The sequence below is a fragment of the Sander lucioperca genome, chromosome 11 (genome assembly GCF_008315115.2).
Source record: "Sander lucioperca isolate FBNREF2018 chromosome 11, SLUC_FBN_1.2, whole genome shotgun sequence".
In the NCBI taxonomy this organism is placed as follows: Eukaryota; Metazoa; Chordata; class Actinopteri; order Perciformes; family Percidae; genus Sander; species Sander lucioperca.
This window is the reverse complement of record NC_050183.1, coordinates 29,508,601-29,535,097: the sequence shown is the minus strand read 5'-3', so window position 1 is coordinate 29,535,097 and position 26,497 is coordinate 29,508,601. Positions and strand designations below refer to the sequence as shown.

At 40.6% G+C, this 26,497-nt stretch overlaps 1 protein-coding gene and 2 long non-coding RNA genes across 31 annotated transcripts in view; 1 reads left to right on the top strand and 2 right to left on the bottom strand.

The window, feature by feature from the left end:
* Nucleotides 1-26,497, bottom strand: part of ptprfa (protein tyrosine phosphatase receptor type Fa) — a 400,117-nt gene that overhangs the window by 221,321 nt on the left and 152,299 nt on the right. For all 29 annotated transcript variants that reach the window (XM_031311904.2, XM_031311903.2, XM_031311912.2 and 26 more), the window contains exon 4: nucleotides 25,100-25,241. In XM_031311904.2, coding sequence (XP_031167764.2) covers nucleotides 25,100-25,241 — 142 coding nt within the window. The remainder of the gene's footprint in view (nucleotides 1-25,099; nucleotides 25,242-26,497) is intronic.
* On the bottom strand, nucleotides 1,931-18,090 carry LOC118496327. The gene is made up of 3 exons (XR_004898891.1): nucleotides 18,078-18,090; nucleotides 13,359-13,360; nucleotides 1,931-2,162 (listed from the first exon to the last, which is right to left on the bottom strand). It is a non-coding gene; the product is annotated as an uncharacterized LOC118496327 (long non-coding RNA).
* LOC116058938 lies at nucleotides 2,897-13,611 on the top strand. The gene is made up of 3 exons (XR_004107157.1): nucleotides 2,897-3,121; nucleotides 9,520-9,524; nucleotides 13,601-13,611. It is a non-coding gene; the product is annotated as an uncharacterized LOC116058938 (long non-coding RNA).

Below are 26,497 nucleotides of genomic sequence, written 5' to 3'. Positions count from 1 at the left end.
CCTGACACTGAACATTAAAAAGACAAAAGAAGTCATTATTGACTTCAGGAGACACCGAGGAGACCACTAACCACGAGGGGAGAGGAAGTGGAGAGGGTCGCCAGCTTTACGTTTCTGGGGACTCACATCAGTGAGGACTTTCACATGGACAATCAACCCCACTGTCCTGGTTAAAATGGCTACTATTACTTCTTACAGACACTGGCAAAGAACACACTGTCTGCAGAACTGCTCATAGCCTTTTATCCCTGCTCCATTGAAAGCGTTTTAACATACTGTCTGACTGCCTGGTATGGGAATTGTACAGAGGCCGAAACTGCAGGAAATAATCATTGGACTCACTCTGCCCTCTCTGGAGGACACCTTCAGGACAACATCCTGGTAGATGTGACCCACTCCTGTCATCACCTCTTCTGTCAGGGACCCTCTGGGAGGCACTACAGAGCACTCAAAGCTCGCCCCTCCAGACTGAAAGAGCCATCATTGAACTGAACAAAATCAAACATTTCCTCACCTTGGTGTCATGAACTATATTTGAAATAATACAACCTCTGCAATAGTGTTTCTATGCTTTAAAAATGCTTGTTCATATATTTCTTGACTAGAATGACTGTGCACGAGTGTATGTTAGAGTATTTATTTGTGTACTTAATACTTTTAGCACTTTATATTCAGGTACGGTAAGCAAATTTCGTTATACACAAGCTTGTGCAATAACACTAATGTCTATTCTTTTCTATTCTATGCACCCTGCAGACCTACACACCTACTGTATATGCAGGCGTTAATAAACAGAGAACTGAATTTCCATTGAATGGGGAAGTTAGTGAATGCGAGCACATAGAGTAGACACGGGACTGTCCTTACCAGAAAAGCAACAACATCAGTCATTGGTTCACGTGCCTAAAATGACCTATGGGTCAGTCTTGTATAAAGTACTCAAAAGCAATACTTGAGTAAAAGTACAAGTATCTTCCCAGAAAATGACTGGTAGAAGTTAAAGTCTCCTTTTAGAATATTACTTGAGTAAAAGTCTTAAAGTATCTGATATTTACAGTACTTAAGTATTCATAGCAATTTTCTGATATTAAATGTACTTAAGTAGAAGTAAAAGTAAAAGTAAAAAAAAACTTTGATTATGAACTTTATGGCCAAAGGTGTGTAATGTTATCTTCATCCCCACTGTCGTCGGGGTGATCGTCTGTTACCATGGCAGCAGAGCCTGCAGCAGGTGCTTCCATGACACTCATCAGTCATTATGCTTCCTCCTCTTCTTTAGTTTTGGCCTATGGTTTTTTTTTTGCCACTTGGCCACAAACAGGCATCACGTCACCAACTGGAATGGAGCGTACATTATCTTGGCAATTTAGGAGCAATGATTCGCCAAACTTCCTTTTTTTCAGTGTAATAAATTTCTTCTGATTATATTTTGTAGTAACGAGTAACTAAGATGCTTAGGGGAAATGTAGTGGAGTAAAAGTATACATTTTATTTAGGAAATATATTATTATATATTATATATTATAATATATTTCCGGAAATATAAATAACGAAGTAAAGTACAGATACGTGAAAATTCTACTTAAGTACAGTAGTGAAGTATTTCTACTTTGCTACATTACAACACTGCTATGGGTAATATTTCCTGACAAGTGACCTCTTGTGGACATGTGAATTGAGTCTCCCTCGGAAGTAAGGGTTAGGGAGGGTCTGATGCTGAAAACCACAGTGAGCATCATGGCTCCTACCAACAGTCAACGTTGGGTTGTTTTTACTATGACCACCATCTTTAACTAACCTTAACCAAGACATTAAGCTGCCTAAACTGAAGCAAACTTGAACTGTAGGGGTGAAAAAACACTAATATTAATCTTTTTGTAATGTTGATCGGCAAAGATTTGGAAGGCTGATGGTTTTGCTGATGATTGAGTAATAGTAGATCAGTCCCTCCAGGAAGTTGAAATTATGAAATTATAAGACTTAGGCCTCTTGCAAATTTACCCAAACAATGCACTGAATTATTTGCAAGAGTTAGTAAAGCCCAGTTCAGACCAAAGTTTCGCAAAAACATTTTAGAACGTCGCAGAGAAAAGTTTCAGCTGTCTGAAGCGGCCCGTCTCAGCTCGACTCAAACCAAACCTGATGGTGTCGCTGCAACTCAGCTGTTCAAGACACAGAGGCTGGTTATAGAACGTAAGAGACTTCGCCTGTTTCGACAGCCAATAAAGAAGTCAAATTGTAAAGTCAGCTACAATGAAATGATCCATAATCCATTTTATTTCTGTTACAAACTAAAAACGGAGGCTCAACATGCATCCGCGAGCACTACGGTGGAGCCAGCTAGAGAGTGACAGAAGAGAGGGAGCGCCTAGGACAAATCAGGGAAATAAAAACGTGTTTTCGCCAATTCATCACTAGACATTTAACTGTAGCAAGCATCTCCCTATCACTAACGTTATCCACAATCATACTACAAATCAGCTACAAAAAGCCTGGAAGTCGGAAGTTGCTATGGTGGCCAGGTCGGCTCAGTGGGTAGAGCAGGTGCACATATATTGCCTCGGAACACACTGAAGCGACTCCGACTTGAGCGTACGTTCTGCGCATGCGCGAGATGTAATACATCTCCATAACAGCAGGCGGCGCTAATCTGTATTGTCGCCCAAAAAATGAAAACTGGCAGCTGATTGGACGAACGCCTCACGTGGGTCTGGCTGCTCCCAGGTTTTACAACGAAGGATAATGACGGCTCTTCGGAATACGATCTCATATTTTACGGAGATAGTTCACCGAAACGTGTTTCTGAAAACATTTTAAGCGAGAAATAGGCCGTGCAGTTGCTGAATCTGTCTTCATTTCAGATTGACAAAGGTCAGTTTAAAAGATTTTTGTCAGATTTTGAGAAGCGTTAGTCAGGCTCATCCCGCTCGTCATTTCCGGGTTAGCGCTCCACTAATCAGATTGGCCATTGAGTCCGACTGCCCGCCTTCCGATTCAACATGTCAAATCGGCCAAAATGGAGGCCAACGGCTCCTCCGGGCCGACGATGGTACGGAGCACACCGAACACACTCGAGTCACTGACCTTGCCAGACTGTCTGACGGCCGATAATCGGGTTGGTGTGTTAAAAAAAAAGAAGAAGAGTTGTTGTTATGGAGATGATACACCCTCTTGTCGCATTGGTGTGAACTGGCAGGTTTCAGAACTCTACAGGCCGCCGCGTTGCAAGTTACAAGTAGTTACAAGTAGTTACAAGTTTCAACTCTTCTCGTTGCGAATCTTTGGTCTGAACTGGACTTAATGTTGTCCAATCTAGATTGTCCAATTGATAGTTTTGGTGTGAGTTGCCCAGTGTTGCAGATATCGGCCATAGAGATGTCCCTTTTTTATCACGAGTCAACTAATAATGATAATGATAAGTGTTTGATCTATTGATGCCGCTGAAATATGTAATGACAAAATACAGTACTTCATAATCATAAATGCAAAATAAAACAAGTTTGCTGTTATGTAGCCTATGTCTCTTTGTTTCTGTGCTGCATGTTTAATATTAATATATAATTAAGTACCTGATACTCTGTCACATGTGTTTGAAGATGACTTTACTGATATTGAAATGAGCTTTTATTCATTTATATTAGATTTATTGCCCTGAATGCTTATATTTAAATAATCCATTTTCATATTCTGACTGAGTAGCATCTTTCCAGGAACTACATATTAAAGAAACATATACAGTATATGAACCCATTTTATTTTGGCTATTTGTGAAGCAACTTAGTTGTTTAGTCCCTCACAGAGAGTAACCTCTGTGAAACATTTGCCTCGGCACATGCTGAGGGACAAAAAGGTTGCAGTGCTTGAAAGCACGCATAAGAGCGTCTGACCTGCAGTGAAAGTGTCAGCTATGGCCGTTAGGTCACGTCCTCCTCCGGAAACAGGTGTGTAAAGCCAACACATGTCCCGAACACTCTAGGGGCCCCTGAGCTAAGGTCAGGTCAGGGGGCCCTAACCCTTTTACTCCCAGCACGGCGGGGCCACAAGTCACTTCCACAGCTCTTTACTGCCATTGTAGTGCTGTAACAGTGCCAGCACCACACAGCCTGACGAATCCACTGCAGAGTAATTCCAAGCCAGAGATTTTCCTCTCTCATTTTGCACCATCTTAACTCCATATCAGTGTTTGAAGTCTTGACAGGCGGGCTGGTTGGCTCACAACACTGGCTTGATGATTGAGTCCCCACTAATTGTTAACTGCTCTGTCAAAAAAAAACAACTTTGCACTTTATATGCATGGCTGATAAGCTCCACCACTGAAGATGTTAAGCAGTCTAATGTTAGTGCACACTGCATGGGTGTGTTGAGGATGCACCACGGAACAGTGTTTCTCAAATGGGGGTACCCATACCCATAGGGGTACTTTGGAGTACTTCAGGGGGTACATGAGATTTTATTTGCCTGATAACCAATAAAGTTAATGAATTTTATTTGCCTGATAACGGATAAAGTTAATGAATTAAAAAGTGGTCTACTTTGCCTCGGCTACAGCTCGGTGTCTGTCCCTCTGCTTCGGTTTCACTCACCACTGAGTCTGACTTAATGTCCCGCCCACAACACTATCTGATTCTCTGTTACTGGGTATTATGTTGAAAATGTCTAATTTATTAAATAATCGCTTAAAGAACAAAGTTTTGTGTTTTTGCTTTCGAACTATGGGGCCCATAGAACAGGCGCACTAGAGACCTCCGGCTACTTTTTTTGGCGCTCCGCTAACTTGAATGGGAATAAAATCATTTAATCACGCAGCTCTTCTAGACTTTCCAAATGTCATTGTACCGAATGGATCACATTTTGATAGAGTTGTAATTCCACTGTTTTGGCTTCTATGTCAAGTTTTTACACTGTCCCAAGGACATATCTTCATCAAAATTCTTTAGACAAATGTAAGGGATACTCTGCCTTGTTCACATTACGTTTTTTTGTTAAAGAAAAAAAAAAGAATATTGGCTGATATGTTGTTATAACACATAATATAAAATTGTCAATATTATCAATACCACTAACCTAAAAAATTCCCGTATTGATAGGTAAGTATTATATTGTCTTTCCACCAACTTGCAATTTTCAAACATCACTGTAATTTATCGCAAAACTATTTTCAAAAAAGGAACAGCATTTTTACAATCAGGACTATTGCAAGTTTCCACCAACTTTCAATTTTCAAACATTACTGTAATTGAATGGCTTCAAAGCCCGGCGCATATCCTGGTGGCCTGCTTTGACTGTTGTTTTCTGTCAGCCTCCTTCTCCCTGAAAGCCAGAAGGCAGCATATGAGACGAGGATCCCTCTGTATTTGCATTCAAGATACACAACAGTATATCATAACACGAGGACAGTGCAGGATATCTGCAAAGTGCAGAGACAGCGATGTTGCAGCCCTCTGGATCACTCCTGGAGCTTTCATCATCCACAGCCAGACAACACAGGTGCTGTGCAACAACGTTTCACACTTCTCCGTCACGCTGCAGCTCAGTGAAGGACGACCCAGTTACCTGAGTGCTGAACAATCACCTGACACTGCAGCGAGAGAGAGAGAGAGAGAGAGAGAGAGAGAGAGAGAGAGAGACCTGCATATACCTCCATATGAGCATTAAGATGGTTGCTAACAGGTCAAGTCAAGTTTTGTGTACTGTATGTCTAGACCATACAACAATGGTCTAAAAATATTTCACTCACTTCATTCACATGCACATGATATTCCAGGTTTTCCCCTTATTCTGAAAAAGACAATATTCCGACTAAGCTGTATCCACGACAATGAAAGTAATTATTCCACTAATATTCCCGTTTACATGCAGCCGTGCAAAATAGGATTTTTTTTCAAAGTTTTCCATCGGTGGCGGACTTGTTTGACCATATGAACACAGCGTCGCTCTTTAAGACATTCAACCAGCTCCTTGAAAAGGTCAGCGTTGCGATACTAGTGCAAAACTGTTGATATCCAAGTCACAATGTTTCTCCTTCCTTTATTTTGGCCATGCATCTCTCCTGCAGTCTTGCAAACTGTTAGCTGGTTGGTTTATGTACAACAACCATAGCAACACACAGAGCTGACCGTAAACTGTAAACAGACAAGAGGCCGTAAACTGCAGTAAAAATCCTGAATGAGACAGATTCCAAATGCACTGTGTAAATGTCCAAATATTCTAAGTCTAAAACCCAAATAATACCGGAATATCCCACGTGTCTTAATCTGAAAATGCTATATTCGGAAAAAGGCCTTATTCGGAATATCAAAACGGAATATGCTGTTTACACGACCTGCATCAAATTTGGAATATTGTCATATTCGGAATAATAGTGGAATATTAGTGTGCATGTAAATGTACTCAATGACTATATTTCAGGCTGTAGTTAGCACCTGCTAAACACTAAAACACTTATTTTAGGGTTAGGGCAAAAGAAAGCACCAAAGGCCCTGATATCCTGACTTTTTGTCTATATTTTGGAATACTACAATTCCCATATTGTTGTACATACACACGCACACGCACACACACACACACACACACACACACACACACACACACACACACACACACACACACACATTGTGGGTGGCACTGTCTTTGTGGGGACCCGTCATTAACATAATGCATTCCCTAGCCCCTAACCCTAACCTTAATCATCACAACTAAATGCCTAACCTTAACCCTTATCCTAACCCTAACCATAACCTAATTCTAACCCTAATCCTAAAACCAAGTCTTAACCCTCAAACAGCCCTTTAAAGTTGTGGGATCCAGCATTTTGGCCCCCACAAACAATTTGGTTTTGGGGAATTCTACAAGCAGCAATACCACAGGCCAAGCAATCGGCCTGTTCCAAACAGACACATTTTCAACGGGCACTGTACTAGTGCTTTATGAACAGGCAAAACAGAAGGACAACACAAGGGTTAAATAAAAATAACTACTTCCGTAAGTTAGAGATTAATGACGTATTCAAAGTAACTTTTTTCAGTGATGCTGATGTTGAAACGGATGCTGGCTTACTTTCCCTGCTTGAATCAGGGGGTAACAGTCCCTACAGGTCAAAGGCTCAGCAATGCAGCTATCATTCATCTTTTATAATGTCATTTATCACCGCTAATAAAGCTTAGTCCTATCAGGCCGCTCTCTCTCTCTCTCTCTCTCTCTCTCTCTCTCTCTCTCTCTCTCTCCCCTTTGGAGGTATTTTGGTGCTGAAAAGGCTAGAGGGATGGATGACTTCCAAGCAGGAGATGCAGAGTGCTCATGCAGGAAAAGGGCTATAAGGAAACTAATTAGCCATATCAGGTCCCAGGACCGCAGAGTGGATCTCCTGTTTTGTGAAGTCATTCTGGGTTCAATCCCCCATGAGGCAATTTATGCCAAAGTATCCTTGAGCAAAATATTTAACCTCTACCTGAACAAGACCTGGCTCACCCTGCTTTCCACACAGGGAAATTCCAAAATAAGACAGTTCCCCCTCTTGTAAGTAATACAATGTGGAAAAAAGTCACATTCTAATATGGTACAAATAATTTTCAATCTGAGCCATCATACAAACTTGTTGTTCACTACCAGTGACAAATGACAAAGAGCTGATGTAAATGAGGGTCTGGTGTGTAATTTAGCAATGATATGAAAGGCAGCAGGATACGCGTTACAAAGCTCCAAACAGTCTATATAACCTGACTCTGGGGGCAAACTGCAGGAGCATCAGACACATAACTACAAAATGGTTTAATATGCCCAAAACAACATACGACATAAATCGTAAGGACAAAGTAGAGCAAATTGTTACAAACAACTAACCGCCAAGGATATAGACACTGCATCATGTGTGAAGTCACATCAGAGGTCAGAAAGCCATTGATGCATCAGGGATCAGTCCCATTGTATACCATGTATATGTGATACTCCATTCCTACTTAATTGACCAGTTTTATGCAATGCAATTTTCAAAAGTTCCGCGATAGCAGTAGTAAAGAGAGGGAAAATGTTTGATCAAATACATTACGCTAATTATTGGCCATTTCCTGTTTGGGAGGAGAGATTATTTTTGCCCTAACCAATCAGTAGCGAGTGATATATCTGTGCCATTGATGTCATTTTTACTTGACATAGAAGCTGTGGTCATGGTTGCTACGATCATCTACCGTTTTCCATCCGTTGATGGATAATATGCATGTTAGTTCTGTGAGCCAACTTCCAACCACCTACACAGCCAGCAGAGTCCAACTCCCATCACGTCAAAAAGTGACGCTTGGTCAGGTGCCTTTGGCGTTTGTTATTGACGCAAAAAGTCTCCGTTAGTGTCATATTTAGACGCACTTGGTTGGGACTCTTAGCGTCACTTTCTGACGCTCTGGGTCGGGACGTACATTTAACTGACATGCGGCACATGAACGGGACAGTTAGGTTTAGGAAAAGATGGTGGGTGGGGTTACAAAATGTACGTTTCAGCGGCACGTGGGACAAGAACGGGACATGAATCCCCGGTCTCCAGGGTGAAAGTCCTGTGTTGTTTGACCCATCCACCCCCCCAACCAACCTCCTTACGCGGATTTTCAGTCTTTCATACTACTCTCTACCGTTGTCTCTCTTAATACTACGTCATCTGAGAGACCTGCTGCTCTGCCCGGTGCGTTCCATACAGACACTAAATGGGGATTTTTGCGTCAGTATCTGACGCTGAAAGAACACTGACTTAGCCTCAGTATTTGATGAGTTGGGAGTGAGAACAGGTTGACACAGCTGCACTGATCTCATTAATGCTTGTAGCCATTTTTCTGCTCAATCTCTGGCTCTGACGATAATGTCCTCGCTCTGACAGCTGACAATCGGCAAATTACCAGACCTGTTAAAATCGCTACACAAATCAGAAATGGGGGCAGCGTTTCCAAGCAGTGGTCTTCATGTTTCATTCCGAACAGAGCCATGGAAAACGTACCCGAACATGATGTTAATTAAGAACATATATATTAAGACCGGATCAGACCAACGCACTCTCATGAACGGGTTCGTATGATACCATACGAAAACTTATGCACAGCAATTCGTATGTTATCTAACTTTCGTCATGTGACGATGAGTCACGTGACGGTTAAGTTTAGCGGTCTTTACAGATAACTTTAGCCAATAAAAGGTGACTGAGAGCCAGGTACAGAGCACTGTAAGGTCCCGGTCGTTATAGCGGCCGTTACAGTTGAGTTTAGCCGACATAAGGTGACCGTCATGCAGCGACGACAGTTAAGTTCAGGCTAGAAGGGTAAGGGCTAAAAAGCATCCTTTTTGCTAATTCTGGCATATTTATAGCAATGTTTTTATGCACTGTCTCTGTCAAATAAATTATACAATTAATAAAGAAAAAAAATAATACAATCTGAGAGTAATTACACTTTCAATGGGAGGTACATTTAATTTTATGAATGTTGTTCATGATTACAGATGATTATAGTTATTACAGTCTGTAAACACAAAGATCTGTGACAGCTTAGGTTAAATTGGCGTCTTTAGTCTATATCAACGACATTTCATTACCAGGATTTTTCGGCCGGATATCCGTCACCTTCCTCTTTCTTTGTGTTGGCGTTCTAAACTCTGGTGGATTTATGAGGATTATGGTTAACTGCTCCTCAGATCTCTGCAGGGTAAATCCAGACAGCTAGCTAGACTATCTGTCCAATCTGAGTTTTCTGTTGCACGACTAAAACTACTTTTGAACTTACACATGCATGCTCCACCAAAACAAGTTCCTTCCCAAGGCTATTTAGCAGAGGCACCGTGGCGTTTATCTGTGTTACGTCTACGTCAACGTCGCACTAGGATTAGGCAATGGTTATGGTTAGGGTTAAGGTTAGGGTTAGGTGCCTTGAAGTGCCTTGAACGGTCGCAGCGCTGCCTAGAAGGAGACGTTGGAGGCTTAAAACACCATCGAGCTACCGTGGCTCCGTCTGGCGCTTAGCGCCACCCAAAACGATTGTGATCGGTTTAAAGAAATACCAATAAACCACAGCACGTTTTCACTATGTGGACTAGCCAGACCCTCCTCTGCAGCGCTGTGAAGGAAGGTCTGGCAATGCAAGACTACTGACTCATAGACTGGATATCTGTTTTGTAATCCATTAGTGCCAAAACATAACAGAAAACTCAGTTTAGTCTCTTTTTAGATGTTTGAGGAAGCATGCACTCTGTTAGAGGGCAGTCATTTCCCTGAGGTTAATGATTTGAAGAGGAGAAATAACTCCAGCTCATGGCTTTATTTGGCCACACTGCAGCACTGAGACACTCAGAGGACACTCATAGTGTAGCTGCTAATCCCTTCTGTGTATCCAAGTTCCAGCACTCTATAACAGGATAATTGTAGATGGGACCTGCAGACCCAGAAGCTGTTGAACGTACACAGTTATCCACGGTCCTCCCCTGGCCTTCTGATAGTTGTTTTTGCTGAAGGTGCTTAACCTACTGCTTAAACACATGGACAGTGGTGGAATGTAACTAAAGTACATCTACTCAAGTACTGTACTTAATTTCAAATGTTGAGGTACTTGTACTTTACTTGAGTCTTTTCATTTCATGCCTCTTTCTACTTCTACTCTTTTGGAGCTCTGCTGAAATCCAAACTGTTTAGATCATCAGACCCTTTAATTTGGACAGATTGTTGTTCCCATCAGTCACTTAGACACAAAAACATAGGAAAATAGGGTTCAGGTTGAAAAGTTACCCTTTAACACACAGTGTTTAGAATTATATTCACCATTTGAAATGTGTCTACAGAAGGGATAAATCCATATTAATCATTAATAAATATAATGTGAAGAAGCTGTTTTTGAAGACTGTGACTTCACAGGGTCAGAGATTCTGTATTTGGCCAGTTATTGTCAGTGTTGGCCCCATCCTGCACGCATATGAATTCTGCCAGAGAGCGCTTTTGTATCTACACTCCCCACCTTCACTGTCAAAGTGCCCTTCGGCAGGGCATCTCAGAGGAAAATATACAGCCACAAAAAAATTCAAGTCACCTCTCAGAGATTGGTTATTGCTGACACAGAGCCAGCAGCAGAGGACAGGAAAAGCAGTGAGAAAAAAAGAAATCTAGTGATTACAAGACACTGATGCTGATTCAGTGCCTATCAATGCGACCAGCAGTACCACTCGGGGCCATAACAAGTGCACAAGGCTTGTTCGGAGAGATGTGCATTTGCTCCTCTTGAGTGTCACAATCGACTTAAGGAGAAAAGTATATAGTGTTTTCTGCAGGAAGGCACGCAACTCCTACACGTGAGAATTCCCTCTTATCTCCGTCTGCATTTTTCTGGCTCCAGCTCCTCCCTTCATCCCCTTAAGCTCTCTCTGTCGGTTTCACTTCATGACTAATGCTGCGCTCTCATTACCCAGAGTCCCGCTGTCGACTCTGCCGCGTCTTCATCCTCTTCCTCTCTCCCCTCACTCTCTCATCTGTCATTTATGCCCACTCTCTGTTATTGCTTTTGCCGTTTTGTATTTCCATTCTCTCTTCGGCTCTCACTCTTTCTGCAGCTGACACGCGACACGCACGCACGCACGCGCACACGCACACGCACGCACGCACGCACGCACACACACCCTGGGTGGGTCATTACAGAGGAGTTTTTTTTCTTCAAAAAGACAAACCCACCATTAGTGCTTTTACCGTTTTGAATTTCCATTCTCTATTTAGCTCTCACTCTTTCTGCAGCTGGCACGCACGCAAGCATGCACGCACGCATGCACACACACACACACACACACACACACACACACACACATCACAGAGGACTTTTTTAGTTCAAAAAGACAAACCCACCATTTGTATATAGTGACACAAAATGGTGACTGGAATTGGTCTCATTATCAAATATACTGAAAGCTTTTCTAGCTTGTACTAGAGGACTTCACCATCTGCAGTTAAAAGGTTGAGATGGGTAAACAGCCTTGTGGAACATTTTTTTTTTCTATGAAGCAGCTGTACATTGTCTCTTGAATCTCTTGATTTTCTCTCAAAATGTAATTCATACGATGCCTAAAAAAGCTTTTACATCATCATGGAAATCGAACTCTAAATTAAAACAAAGACTAATTACATTTGTTGAGTCTTAGCAGCTCCCTTAAAAAGAGAAACCCCCGTAACAGCAGCATTAACACCTTTAAAGGCCTTAGAACAGCTTTACGTTTCATTTTCGGGATAGTTCAGGTGCCGCCGGAAATTCCACCGGATGTCCCTCAGCTTCGGCTTTCGTCGTGTTGCCGTTCTAAACTCCGGTTGGGGAAACATCCTCGGAGCTAAAATTGTCAATCAAATTATATAATTATAAAGATATATATTATATATCTTTTTTAGGGTAAAATTCTCATCACATATTTGTGAGGTTCTTTATTCCAGCAGCAGTCAGACTATTTAATGCAACATCATAATGCAGCACTGCTAGCTGTTTCTGCAATATGAGCCATCACTGGACAATATTCTGCACATTTATCTATTCATTACTCTGTGTCACCTCCAACTGTGCAATATGTCATCTCTATTCATTCGCACCTTCCTCATCTGTATATCTGTGTTTATATACTGTCTGTTTATATAAGGTTGTTTATTGTGTAAATACGGTTGTTTATTACTATTATTATAATTAATTCTATTCTATTTTTCCATTTCCTATAGTTTATGTATATTTTTTCTCCTATGTCTAATTAATGTGTATTTGTGTTATTCTGATGTGTGTACATTTTTCTTTTGAGCTGCTGTAGCACAGGGATTTCCCCAGAGTGGGATTAATAAAGTCTATTTTATCTTGACAGACATTTCAATTCCAGAGCTTGCCTCTCTACGTGCACACGTTCCACTAAAACAAGTTCCTTCCCGAGGCTGTTTTGCAGAGGCACCGTGGCTCCGTCCGGCGCTTAGCACCGCCCAAGATGATTGGGATTGGTTTAAAGAAATGCCAATAAACAGGAGCACGTTTTTCTTCCATCCTGGAATGCTGTGTGGACTAGCCAGACCTTCCTCCGCAGCGCTGTGGAGAGAGGTCTGGCAATGCCAGACTACAGTAGTTGGCAATTGACAGTGGCGGCTCGGTGCTGGTGCCGCAACTAATAGCCTACCGACAGCCTCTGAGGCATTTGCACTGCAGCTAGCTACTAATGGTGCAGCTACAGCAGCAGAATTCAGAAAGGAACAAGTAATGTGCTTTCCAGCAACTCCGGGAGGGGTGGTGTAGTCATTTTAATATTGCATTTAAAACTGGTCAGTGACCCTAATCCTGTCCGGAGCCCATATTTATTAAGTGTCTCACAGTGCAGATCCATTTTTGCGACACGACTGAAGCGTGGTGTTGCAATGTCATACATCCATGGTTGATGCTCCACGCCCTTGACTGGCAGCTGATTGGACAAACGCGTCACGTGGGTCTGACTACTCCTGAATTTCAAAACGACAATAATGGCGGCTCGTTGAGAATACGATCTCGTATTTTACAAAAATAGTTCACCGAAACGTGTTTCTGAAAACATTTTAAGAGAGAAATAGGCCATACAGTTGATGAATCTGTCTTCATTTCAGGTCAACAAAGGTTAGTTTGAAAGATTTTCGTCTACTTCTACCGGATAGTCGTGTCGCGTTCAACGGATTCATTTGCATCAAGAATGGCATCGGCCAGCTTTTTTGACGTGCAGCATTTTTCAAATGCAGCGCCACCTTCCCGGGATGCTTTGTGGGCGCGTTAAAGTTGCTTGACGTCACCCATAGGGATAAAGTGGAGCGCAGTGCAACAGAAGCGTCGCACGATCAGAATCACTAGGAATCCTAGGAAACACTCCTGGCGCTTCACTGACTTCTGAACAACGAATAAAAACTGCGACATCGCTGTTTTACTAAATTGGTCCAGTGTTAAAGAGTGAACGCTGTAACCGTGCATCGTCCAATTCCGTCTACTAAAAGTGCTTTTTTGCCACTGACAGGCTCAGATTATTATTATATGTTTTCACATGTAAATCGGTAAACTGTTTATTTCAACCAAAACTAGAGTTGTGATGGTTGGACAAGTGGAAAGACAATCCAAGTTTTTCATAGTTTTATTTTGTTTCAGTCGACTTTGGATGAAGTGTATCTTACGATGCTAAAATGAAAATACATGGAGTCTGGTGGCTTTAGCGAACGCAATTTCGAGGATGATTTTATGTTTAAAAAAAGGATTTTACTCTTTAACAGAAAGGTCGACCTCCTTAGAAATCCTTTCCATAATGTTGTCAGACATTTAGAATATTAATTTTGAGCCTGTCAGTTGCCGTATTAACTTACTATTACAGTAAGCTTGTTTCGCCGTTACCAACTGCAGCGCTCTTGCTAAATACTGGACCAATGTCAAAGATTGTTGTTCTCATCCGTCACTTAGACACAAAAACATAGGAAAATAGGGTTCGGGTTGAAAAGTATCACCAATGTGACACAGTATTTCTACCTTTTCTCTCAAACTATCAGTGTTAGGTCCCTGTTTTTGTTACTCTTTACCAAGTGGAAATCTGTAATGAAACCTCGGCTGCCTTAATGAACCGCTGCCTATTGTGCCTGGGCTTCTGTGAGAAGTTTCATTGATTATTTAAGCCTGACAGACACATGGAGAAAGCTGCAACTGGGATTTATGAAAGTGTTACACGTCATACACATCAATATTTATAATTATTACTGTTTTAATGCATATATTGAAGGAACTGACAGATATTTTAAAATGATTTTACGTGACTAATTATGCATAAAGAGATAGATATAGACAGACATAGATAAAGATAAATATAGAGAGAAAGATAAATAGAGAAAGATATAGAGAGTTATAGAGATACATAGAGATTAATAGATACTGTAGATAGATAGATAGATAGATATGTAGATAGATATACAGATAGATATATAGATAGATAGATAGAGAGATTGATATATATATATATATATATATATATATATATATATATATATATATAGATAGATAAATAAATAGAGATAGATATAGACATAGAAAGAGATAGATAGATATAGAGATAGATCGATAGTGATACAGTAGATATATATAGCCTATATATATGTATTAGGGCTGTCAATCGATTAAAAAAATTAATCTAATTAATTACATACTCTGTAATTAATTAATCGAAATTAATCGCATACATAATTAACGGTGCCTGAACCGATACTTTTTAAGAAAGTAAAAAAAGAAAAGAAAGAAAAAGGGTACTTAACAACAGTTGGTGACATTAAAGAACGGCTTGTTTATTGCTAAGGCCATATGGTCAAAATGAAATGATTTAATAATAATGTATAACAATAACAATAACTTATTTTACTAGTAAATTGCTGTTGAACGACAAAAACAACCACCAGGTGGGAAAAGGACATTTACAATAACTTCAAATGCACCACAAGGCTGTAGTTTACCAGTTTCATTGAACGCACCGTCTGTGTTGTTTTTCCAACGGCTAAAACACAGTCAAACTTTACACCATTTAGCGTTAGCTGTCAGCATTTTAATTGTTTTTAATCCAGCTACTAGCTAGCGGTAGGCTAACGTTAGCTGCTGTCGAGTATTGTGTTAACTAGCGTCACGTGCAGCGGAGTTTGTGTTGCCGTCTCTTTCAGAGCATCAGAGAGAAGAGCACAGACATATCAGTGGCACCAGATTTCGGTAGCCAGGGTTGGCAGGAAGAAGATTTTTACAAGTAAATGTTCCAGTTAATGATCCAGGCAGCACATTCTCGTCTCCCTCCTTCATTTAACAGTCAAATGGTGGCTAGAACGGCTGGAATGGATTAATCTGCGCTATTTTTTTTAACGCGTTATTTTTTCTCAGATTAATTAATCGAAATTAACACGTTATTTTGATATATATATATATATATATATATATATATATATATATAGAGAGAGAGAGAGAGAGAGAGAGAGAGAGAGAGAGAAAGAGAGAGAGAGAGATACTGTTTTAACGCATATATTGAAGGAACTGACAGATATTTTAAAATGATTTTACATGACTAATTATGCATAGAGAGATAGATATAGACAGAGATAGATAAAGATAAATATAGAGAGATAGATATAGAAAGATACATAGAGAAATATATAGAGTTATAGAGATACATAGAGATTGATAGATACTGTATATAGATAGATAGATAAATGCATATATAGATAGATAGATAGAGAGATTGATATATATATATATATATATAGATAAATAGAGATAGATATAGACATAGAAAGAGATAGATAGATAGAGATAGATGTAGAGAGAGATAGATAGAGATAGCTGGCAGCTAAATATGTATCTGCCTGCCACAACCTGAGGGACTCACCACTATGAGATCCGAACATTACAGATTGCTTTAGGATTGTACAGTAATTATATTATACAAAACTGTTCAGTATTATATTGTGTTATGTAATTGTGTTGTAATGTAGTGTGTTGTATAACTATCAGTGCAGTATAGAATCTATGCGACACCTACTGTATGTATTTAATATGTGATATGTACTATATATGCATTTTCTGTAAACTGCTTTGGCAACGTGTTTCCTTTGTTCATGCCAATAAAGCAAATTGAATTGAATTGAATTGATAGAGATACTGTATATAGAGAGGGATAGATAGATAGATAGATAGATAGATAGATAGATAGATAGATAGAGATACAGTTGTGTTCAGAATAATAGCAGTGTGTTTAAAAAAGTGAATAATGCTCAAAATCCTTAGAATAGCTTTTAATTCCATAGTATCAATGCATTGGGAACACTGCACATTCAATTCCAAATCAAAACATGACCAAAATTGATCAAGTTTGTGTTATACCTTTACAGAAAGTGAAGAAAAAGGAATATTAGGCTGTTCAAAAAAATAGCAGTATTTGCAGTTTTCTTTACAAAGTCAAACATTTACTGTATAAACTGACAAATGTCTCAAGGGTTCGCTTTACTTTGAATCACTGCACTAATATTTAGTTGCATAACCATTATTTCTGAGAACTGCTTCACATCTGTGTTGCATGGAGTCAACCAACTTCTGGCACCTGTGAACAGGTATTCCAGCCCAGGACCATTGAACTACATTCCACAATTCCTCTGCATTACTGGGTTTTGCCTCAGAAACAGCATTTTTGATGTCACCCCACAAGTTTTCTATGGGATTGAGGTCTGGGGATTGGGCTGGCCACTCCATAACATCAATCTTGTTCATCTGAAACCAATGCATGCTTACGCGTGTGTTTTGGGTCATTGTCTTGTTAAAAGACCCATTTCAAAGGCATTTCCTCTTCAGCATAAGGCAACATGACCTCTTCAAGTATTTTGATGTATTGAAACTGATCCATGATCCCTCGTATATGATAAATAGGCCCAACACTACAGTATGAGAAACATCCCCATAACATGATTTTTGCACCACCATGCTTTACTGTCTTCACAGTGTACTGTGGCTTGAATTCAGTGCATGGGGGTCGTCGGACAAACTGTCTGCGGCCCCTAGACCCAAAAAGAACAATTTTGCTCTCATCAGTCCACAGAACGTTGCCTCATTTCTCCTTTGGCCAGTCAATGTGTCCTTTGGCAAATTTCAACCTATTCAGTACATGTCTTTTTTTCAGCAATGGGACTTTGCGGGGGCTTCTAGCTGATAGCTTTGCTTCACATAGCCTTCTTCTGATCCTAACAGTACTCACAGGTAACTTTAAGTCTTCTTTGATTTTCCTGGAGCTGATCATTGGTTGAGCCTTTGCCATTTTGGCTATTCTTCGATCCATTTGAATGGTAGTGGACCGGTTTTTCCCACGTCGTTCAGGCTTTGGAAGCCATTTCAAGGCATTTGAAATAATTTTGACTGAGCAGCCTATAATTTTCTGCACTTCTTTATACGTTTTCCCCTCTCCAATCAACTTTTTAATCAAAGTCTGCTGTTCCTCAGAGCAATGTCTGGAACGACCCATTTCAGTGTGAAATGCACTATAACCAGCATGCACTGAACATTTGCTTCCTTCCTTCCTTAAATATGGGCCATAACTGACACCTGTTTCTTCACAGAATCAATCACTTCACTTACTGAACACAACACTGCTATTATTTTGAACATGCCCCTTTCAATTACAGATTCAATTACACAGAATGAGCAGCATGTATGTCATGACTGTTGGGTCTGTTGGTTTTCTATGACTCTACAACACTTACTAGTAAATAATTTGCCATGTAGAAATATCACTTCTACCAAAAAATTTATGAGGTTAGTAATGTTGGACTGCTATTATTTTGAACACAACTGTATATATAGATAGAGATAAATAGATAGAGATAGATATATAGAGAGATAGAGCTAGATATAGAGATAGATAGAGGTAGAAAGAGATAGATAGAGATAGATAGATAGATAGATAGATAGATATAGATAAATAGATAGATAGATAGATAGATAGATAGATAGATAGAGATATTTAGATTAATAGATAGATAGAGATAGATTGATAGATAGATAGAGAGAGATAGATAAATAAATTATCACACATATTTTTTCAATATATTTTTAGTTTACTCAATGAATTGTATATACAGCATGTATTTTTCCTATACATATTAATAACTTTTGTTTTCATATTTGATATTCATGTGTTTGACATTTAAGACCCCTGTGTTAACAGATTGATCATCAGTCTGGCCCCTCACTCTCTTTTTAAAAAGAGCCTGAGTGGTGTAGAGGAAAGAAAAGGCCGGTGTGTTTGGTGCAGCGAGCGCTGGAGCCTCCGGCTGTGTTTACTGCTGACGAGATCTACATGGCAGAAGAAATATAATGGGTTCCTGAGTGATTTGGAAAAGGCTGCCAGAGAGACAGACCATTCTTTGTGTGCGGTTGTTTGTCTATCAATTAGAATGTCAATTAAATAAGCGTGTTTTGGCTCCATCTTTGCCGCTGGCAAACAACAGAGCTGTCTAGAGACACACCTACAGGAGGTTCCCTTTCAACACATTCCTGCTCAATAAACAGCATCACACAGAGACACTGGGCTCAGACCTCTAACAGCCCAAAAACATTCTGACATGTTGCTCTATCAAATACAGATGTGTGCTGTAGTGTAGTCACTGTGCAGACACAATCCCGTCATAGGCGTAATTTACAGGGGGGATGGAGTGTGTTATAACCCCCCCCCCTCATAATCAAAACTGGCCAGTGCAACCCACCCCAAAAACCTATTATGACTGCCTTTACATAAATAAAGACATCTGCACGTGTTTGACAACCCCCCGTAGCGGAGTAGAAGTAAAAAGTGGCATGAATAAAAAGTGGCATGAGAAGAAAAGACTCAAGTAAAACATTTGGACTTAAGTACAGTACTTATTTTTCCATGTGCAAAACTCTGGTGTAGTCACATCACAGATGAAGAAAAAAAGCATTAACCAGTCCTTCCAGAAAAATGCGGATTTTTTTTGTGATTGTTGTGGGCAAAAATCCTTGATTATGCGGCACGTTTTCTTAAAAAATGCGATGGAATATGCGGGATATTTATGCAATTTTATGCAAGGAAATTGCGGAAACTTGCAAAAATTGCGGGAACTTGCAAAAATTGCGGGAACTTGCAAAAACTGCGGTTTAATCATGGCTTCATCGCGGGGTTTGCAGCTTTTCAATGATGTTTACGTCGCATAATTACGTCACTTCATAACGTTCTCATGGCAACAGGGGAAAATGACTGCTCTTGCGTGAAGTAAACGCAACATTTTGCAACTTTCTGCTAAGATATATGTGACTTTTTTGCAACGAAAATACGAGGATTATGAAATCATGCATGGGCGGAATTCTGCAATTTATGCGGCAAAAAAATGCGGCGTATTTGAAAAAATGCGGCCCCCGCATAAATATGCGGACTTTGGCTGATTATGCGTTGAATTATGTGATCGCATAATTGCGTTTTTCTGGAGGGACTGATTAAAACATGCACACACACAAAAAAAACAACCCACAAGCAGAAACCAGAGGCACATGACAAATTAAAGTAAATACAAATAGCCATGACAGATCATACCTTTATATCATCATCATCATCATCAATATATCAGCCACTGACAAATGATGCCAATAGGGAACGCCAGATCAGAAAACATTAATGTGCTGTGTTCTGTTTGTTTCCCGTTTTCAACTAAAATGTTTGCAACACTCCATGTAGACGTAGGTTTGTTATTTAACAGTTTAGACACTGGAGACAATGCTGTCCTACTTATGTGTGTGTGTGTGTGTGTGTGTGTGTGTGTGTGTGTGTGTGTGTGTGTGTGTGTGTGTGTGTGTGTGTTTGTGTGTGTGTGGCACATGTTTAAAGTCAAAGTGAAACAACATATTTCATCATTTAGTTTGGAGGACTTCTTGCGTTGGGAGGACACACATGGGAAGAAATCACAGCCTTTCTGAAAAGCTGCTGTTGCAGGGAGGTATTGAGACTTACCATAATATTCCCCTTTCTAGCAGTGATGCTGTCTGGCATTAGACTGCATGTCTGGAGACAGCTAGTTGAATTTGTTGCAGTACATGGAAGTGAAAGCTGTCACTGACTAAGCTACACCCACAGGTTTTCATTCCTCCAGTCCGTGCACTTTGAATATCTGCAGCAGAACTGGCAACACAAGTGAAGCAACATCTGCTTGATTTATGAAGGTAACATCAGTGCTTCCAAAGCTGCTGCTGTCTTCCACTTCAGACCTACTGCCACAGCAGAGGCCACATGTAACCCATTGTTCACTTCCCAACCCGTTCTCCCTCCCAACTCGTAAAATACTGACACTTGGTTAGTGTCTCTCAGCGTCAGCTACCAACACAAAAATTCCCCTTCAGTGTCTGTATGGAACGCACCGGGCAGAGCAGAAGTTTGACCATGGCGCTGTAAGATGACGTAGCATTAAGAGCTACAACTGTAGCGAGTAGTATGAAAGACCTAAAATCTGCATAAGGAGGTTGGTTGGGGTGGTGGATGGGTCAAACAACACAGGACTTTCACCCAGGAGACCAGGGTTACTTTTTGTAACCCCACCCACCATCTCTTCCTAAACCTAACTGTCCCGTTCTGTTCCGCATGTCAGTAAAACGTACACTACCAGTCAAAAGTTTGGGGTCACTTAGAAATGTCCATTCCACTCCATTATAGACAGAATACCAGCTGATATCAGTTGCATGTTTTTTTTAACCAGGGCAGCAGTTTTCAGATTACATTATGTGCTTACATAATTGCAAAAGGGTTATCCAATGTTTTCTCAGTTAGCCTTTTAAAATGATATCAGATTAGTAAACAGAATGTGCCTTTGGAACATTGGATGAATGGTTGCTGATAATGGGCAATGTAGATATTGCATTAAAGATCAGCCACTTCTTTCTACAACAGTCGAGAACCCTTTTGAAAACTGCTGCCCTGATTAAAAAAACAATGCAAATGATCTCAGCTGGTATTCTGTCTGTAATGGAGTGGAATGGAAATTTCTAAATGACCCCAAACTTTTGACCGGTAGTGTACGTCCTGACCCAGAGCGTCAAAAAGTGACGCGGCCAGGCACCTGACCAGGCGTCACTTTTTGGCGCGATGGGAGCGAGATTGGTTGCACTTCCACCACCGGACCAGTGAGGTTTCTTTACCCTGATGTTTATACCTAACACATGTATGTGTGCTCCAAACTGTGCACTTTACAGCGGATTTTAAGATACTTTGTGCATTTGTTTTCATTATTTTCAAGCAATGCATTTAAAAAAAACTAAATTATGGTACCAATTAACCAAAATGACAGAACTGAAACTCTAATTTAAAGCTACTCAAATATAATTGGCTGATGCGGCTATACATTCATCTGGAAGAAAATGGAGGCACCTACAATTGGTGCTTGGATTAAGAATATGGCGCAATGGCTGACCTATATATTGAGAGGAAAATTTGTGGTGTATGAAAAAATTCTGGAGGCCATTTGACCGGTTTGTAAAAGAAGAAGACATAGGGGAGCGGCTACTGTGATAGTGTTGTATAGTTTGCTTTTTGTTTTTTGACTGTTATAGTACGTCAAAGGTTGAGAGAGAAATATTGTAGTGGGTTGGGAAAGAAATGACAGAACTGAGTATATAATGATCAAACACAACAGAGCAAAAGCAACTTGTGCCATTAATGTAGTAATTCTTGGGTTGGATATGGATTTCACTATTGGTGGTCATCACCAGGCTCTGTACCAGAAAGCAGCTATCTCTGGAAAGTTGCTAAAAACTCTCTGGTTCTCACTCGGACGCTGCAGCACTAGTTATCAAATCAAATGAATCAAGTACCATGACTCAGTACAACACTCTGACTCAATTGACCTGACCTAAATGGTTTCGATCAAACTCAAACAGGCATGATTGTAGGAAAGCGCGTCATGTGCTCTAGGTACACATAAGGACCAGGTCTAACCTTCGGGCAACATAAGTCCCAGTTTCAGTAACCATGGAGCTAGGGGAACTCAACTTAACTGGACTAAACTAGAACACAAAAGTTTCTTTTGTGCATTCTTGTTTGAGAAGATTGAATTGAGATTAGACCAATAACCACTTTATAAACGATGAGAGCATTTGAAGTACAAACATTTTACAATTTACACAAGGAAACAGAATGCAGAGCCATCATGTTACACTTTGAATTCACTGTGGCACAACAGTGGATGGATGCAACAAATGCATGAAAAGGAGACGAAAAACACCAGAGCACCTGTCTCCAAAGCAACGTCGACGAAATTAACTTTCAGACTCTGGGTTCATTTTGGATGATTTAAAAAACTACGGCATTTGGTAGTGTTGAATTTCCAACTGCAATCATTCCTTTCCATGCACACTTGCTAGTTCGTTTGTGCTCACACACACACTTTTTTCTTTACCTGACCAGTTAGGAAGCAGATTAATCAAATTTATTAATATCAGATAGTAAAATAACATGTTTTCTCTACGGGAAGGGAGAAAACTCAAAATAAATAGTCCATCTATTGACAAATAAATGTACTGTTTGCAGTGCAAGCAGGAGCAGACACACACACACACACACACACACACACACACTGCAGGAGCGGGCTGTGTTGTTACTGTACTAGTGGTTCCTGTGTCCGGGGAAAGGTTCCTGTGGTGGGAACCAGCTACAGCTCGCACTAGAACTCACCCATGCCAGTTATCAAATCATGTGCCTTTAAGGTAATGTGACTCAGTGCAACACTGTTCCACTTTAACTGAATCTAGTTGACCTAAATGGTTAAAGCTGAACACAAACAGGCATGTTGGAATGAGTCAATGTTGTATGTTCACATGAGGACCAACTCTGATGCAAGGGCAACACAGGGTCACATGACCATGAAAACCCCTTCAGTTGAGAGAGTCAGGAAGGTGAGGGCAGGCTGAGAAAGCATGAGTAGGAGTAAAACAGCCAGGACACATGTGGACACGTGTGAAACATAGAAACAGAGCGCATCGCGTCATACTCTGAGAGCCACACAGCCACTCTCTGCTCTCCATTGACTTGTATTGCGTGAAGGTTCCTCCTAGTCAATTTTGTCTGCTAGCAAACAACAGAAAAATGCATAAAAGCTGCTGTGTGGTGATATTCACTACCAACAGGGTAAATAACCCAAGAATGACGTTTTTAAAAGCTGTCGACCCGAAAAACTGAACTTTCATGAAGACAAAAGTGGAAACAGACGTGAGGAATCAGCAGAGAGAATGGAGAGACTGGGGAATCCTGACACTAAGCTAACGTTATGTCCAACGTTACGTGTGCAGCAAGCATTTTGTTACCAAGTCAAATATCTAAATGTCAGTTTTAGGCTTACTATATGTCTGTAAGTTAAAGGAGAATTCCGGTCAATTTCAACACGTAGCTCTGTTGTTTGGAAATTTGGAGTGCTTGGCAGTAGCAAAAAAAACGAAAACAATCGGTGATGCCTACACCGTGTTATCCCCCTGCTAGCGTTAGCACCCAACAGGCTTCAACAGGGCAAGTTTTAAACGTGTTTTAAGCCTCTAAACATGCTCGACATGTCATTACAAGTGCCTACCCATGAGCAGTGATTCCTTCCGAGGGAACACAGCGAATCTGACTGCAGTAGATGTGACAGAAAGGCATAAAAGTTGTGTTAATCCAGCCAGTGCACATACCTCTGTTTATTTCCTGTTTTCCGGTCAAGTCCACACTAGTCGATTATCGAACTCATACAATCCAATATTCCAGTCAAATTTGCTGTGTTCCCTTGGAAGGAATCACTGCTCATGGGTAGGCACTTGTAATGACATTTCGAGCATGTAGAGGCTAAAAACACGTTTAAAACTTGCCCTGTTTAAGCCTGTTGGGTGCTAACGCTAGCAGGGGGATAACACGTTGTAGGCAGCACCGATTGTTTTTCTTGTTTTCTTGCTACTGACAGCACTCCAAATTTCCAAACAACAGAGCTACGTGTTGAAATTGACTGGAATTCTCCTTTAAGCTAACATATGTAACGTCAGACATAACGTTAGCCTAGTGTCAGGATCCCCCAATTTTCCCGTTCTCTCTGCTGATTCCTCACGTCTGTTTCCACCTTTGTCTTCATAAAAGCTCAATTTTCCGGGTTGGCAGTTAATAAAAACTTAAAGGAGAAATCCGGCTCAAAATGAACCTAGAGGTTAATAACACGTGTACCGAGTCGACCGTTCTCTGGGATATGTTTTCATGCTAATCGAATGTGACCAGTTTTAGCGCAAACCGCTAATTAGCTTATAAAGCTAGTCGTCGGGGCAAGCTAATTAGCGGTTTATGCTAAAACTGGTCACTTTCGATTAGCATGAAAACATTTCCCAGAGAACAGTCAATTCTGGGTTCTTTAGAGTGATGGTAGTGAATAACACCGCACCACACAGCAGCTTTTAGGCATTTTTCTGTTGTTTGCTAGCAGACGAAATTGACGAGGAAGAAATCTTCACGCAATACAACTCAAGTAGACCGGAGAGTTTTTTTCCCCTCCGGTGGGGGCGGGATTTAAATGCGCTCTCTCTCTATCAGTGAGACAGCAGTCAGTGCTTACCCTCTAACACAGTGAGCTTGGCGCTGGTGTTGATCTCTCCCACGCTGTTGGTGGCTGTGCACTCATAGATGGCCTCGTCGCGGTGGGTCCTCAGAGGCTGGATCCGCAGCACCGAGCCCGAGCCGTCATCAAACTCAATCACCTGGCCAGACGACAGCAGAGGAGGGTTAAAGTAATCACCTGTGACATTCTGTTGCGCTGAACAATACAACACAATAGTGTTTAACTTGCAAGACTTCCTTCAGATACTTATTATGAAAGTCTATACATGCTGGTCTCCTGGTCATTCCCCTAGTAAGCAAAAAGTCAGTTGGTTATAGATCATTATCCTACCGTGCCCCTCATCTGTGGAATGGCCTCCAACTACATGTTAAAGAAGCTCACTTAGCTGACATTTCTAAATCTAGATTTTAAACCCACCTCTACTCATTATACTACAGCCATCCATAGTGACGGACTGGCCATCTGGAATTTGGGGAAATGCCAGAAGGGCCACCTCCCTATGGACCCCTATGGGCCAGTACTGATAATTTGTCTTTGGTTAATTTTGAAGTTATTTTATGCATGCAGCCACAAATACCCTTTAACATACATACCCAAATAACCCTTTAACAGCCAGCCAGCCCCCTATGAGTGTGGTCCACCAAAATGAAAACAGACTTTTTAGACCGTTAGACCCTTATGATGAAATTGGAGCGAGAGATTTTAAATAATTCATCACATTATTAGATGTCATGCTGCTGTAAAAGTAGGTAGGCATACATATTTAAAGGAAAAGTTTGGTAAATACATCTTCTATATAATATTCTTTCGCAGAGTGAGATGTTCAGATGGATAGCAGTCTCATGTCTGTGTGTTAAGTACAAAGCTGGAGTCAGGACGTGGTTAGCCTAGCTTAGCATAAAGACTGGAAGAAGGGAGGGAAGGGGGGACTAGCCTGACTCAATTAAAAGTAAGAAATATACCAACCAACACCTTTAAAGTTTCTGCACACACTAAAATGAATTCAGCTCAGCTAGCTTCTGTTCTATTGCTTCTGTAACTCAATACGATCTCTCCCTGAGGATTTCTTTAATTGGTCTTTCTGAAAAAGTCAAACATTTTCTTGGGGCTTACTATTCATGTTCTACAGTACATGGGCATCTTCCACAGCACTTGCCATTGGACATAATCTCGAGATCTTAACAAAGTTAACAGTTCATTTCTTAGCAAACAAAATAAGATAGATAGATCCGGACTCACCAATGGACAAGGATCTTTTTTCATCTAAATGTTTTATCCATTTTATTTCTTATTTTCTTATTTGTTTCTTTCAACAGTAGTCTTTTATGCTGCCTTAATGAGAATGGCACACTGCATTTCACTGAACATTTTGCTTTTTTGTTTGTGAGGGTGAAA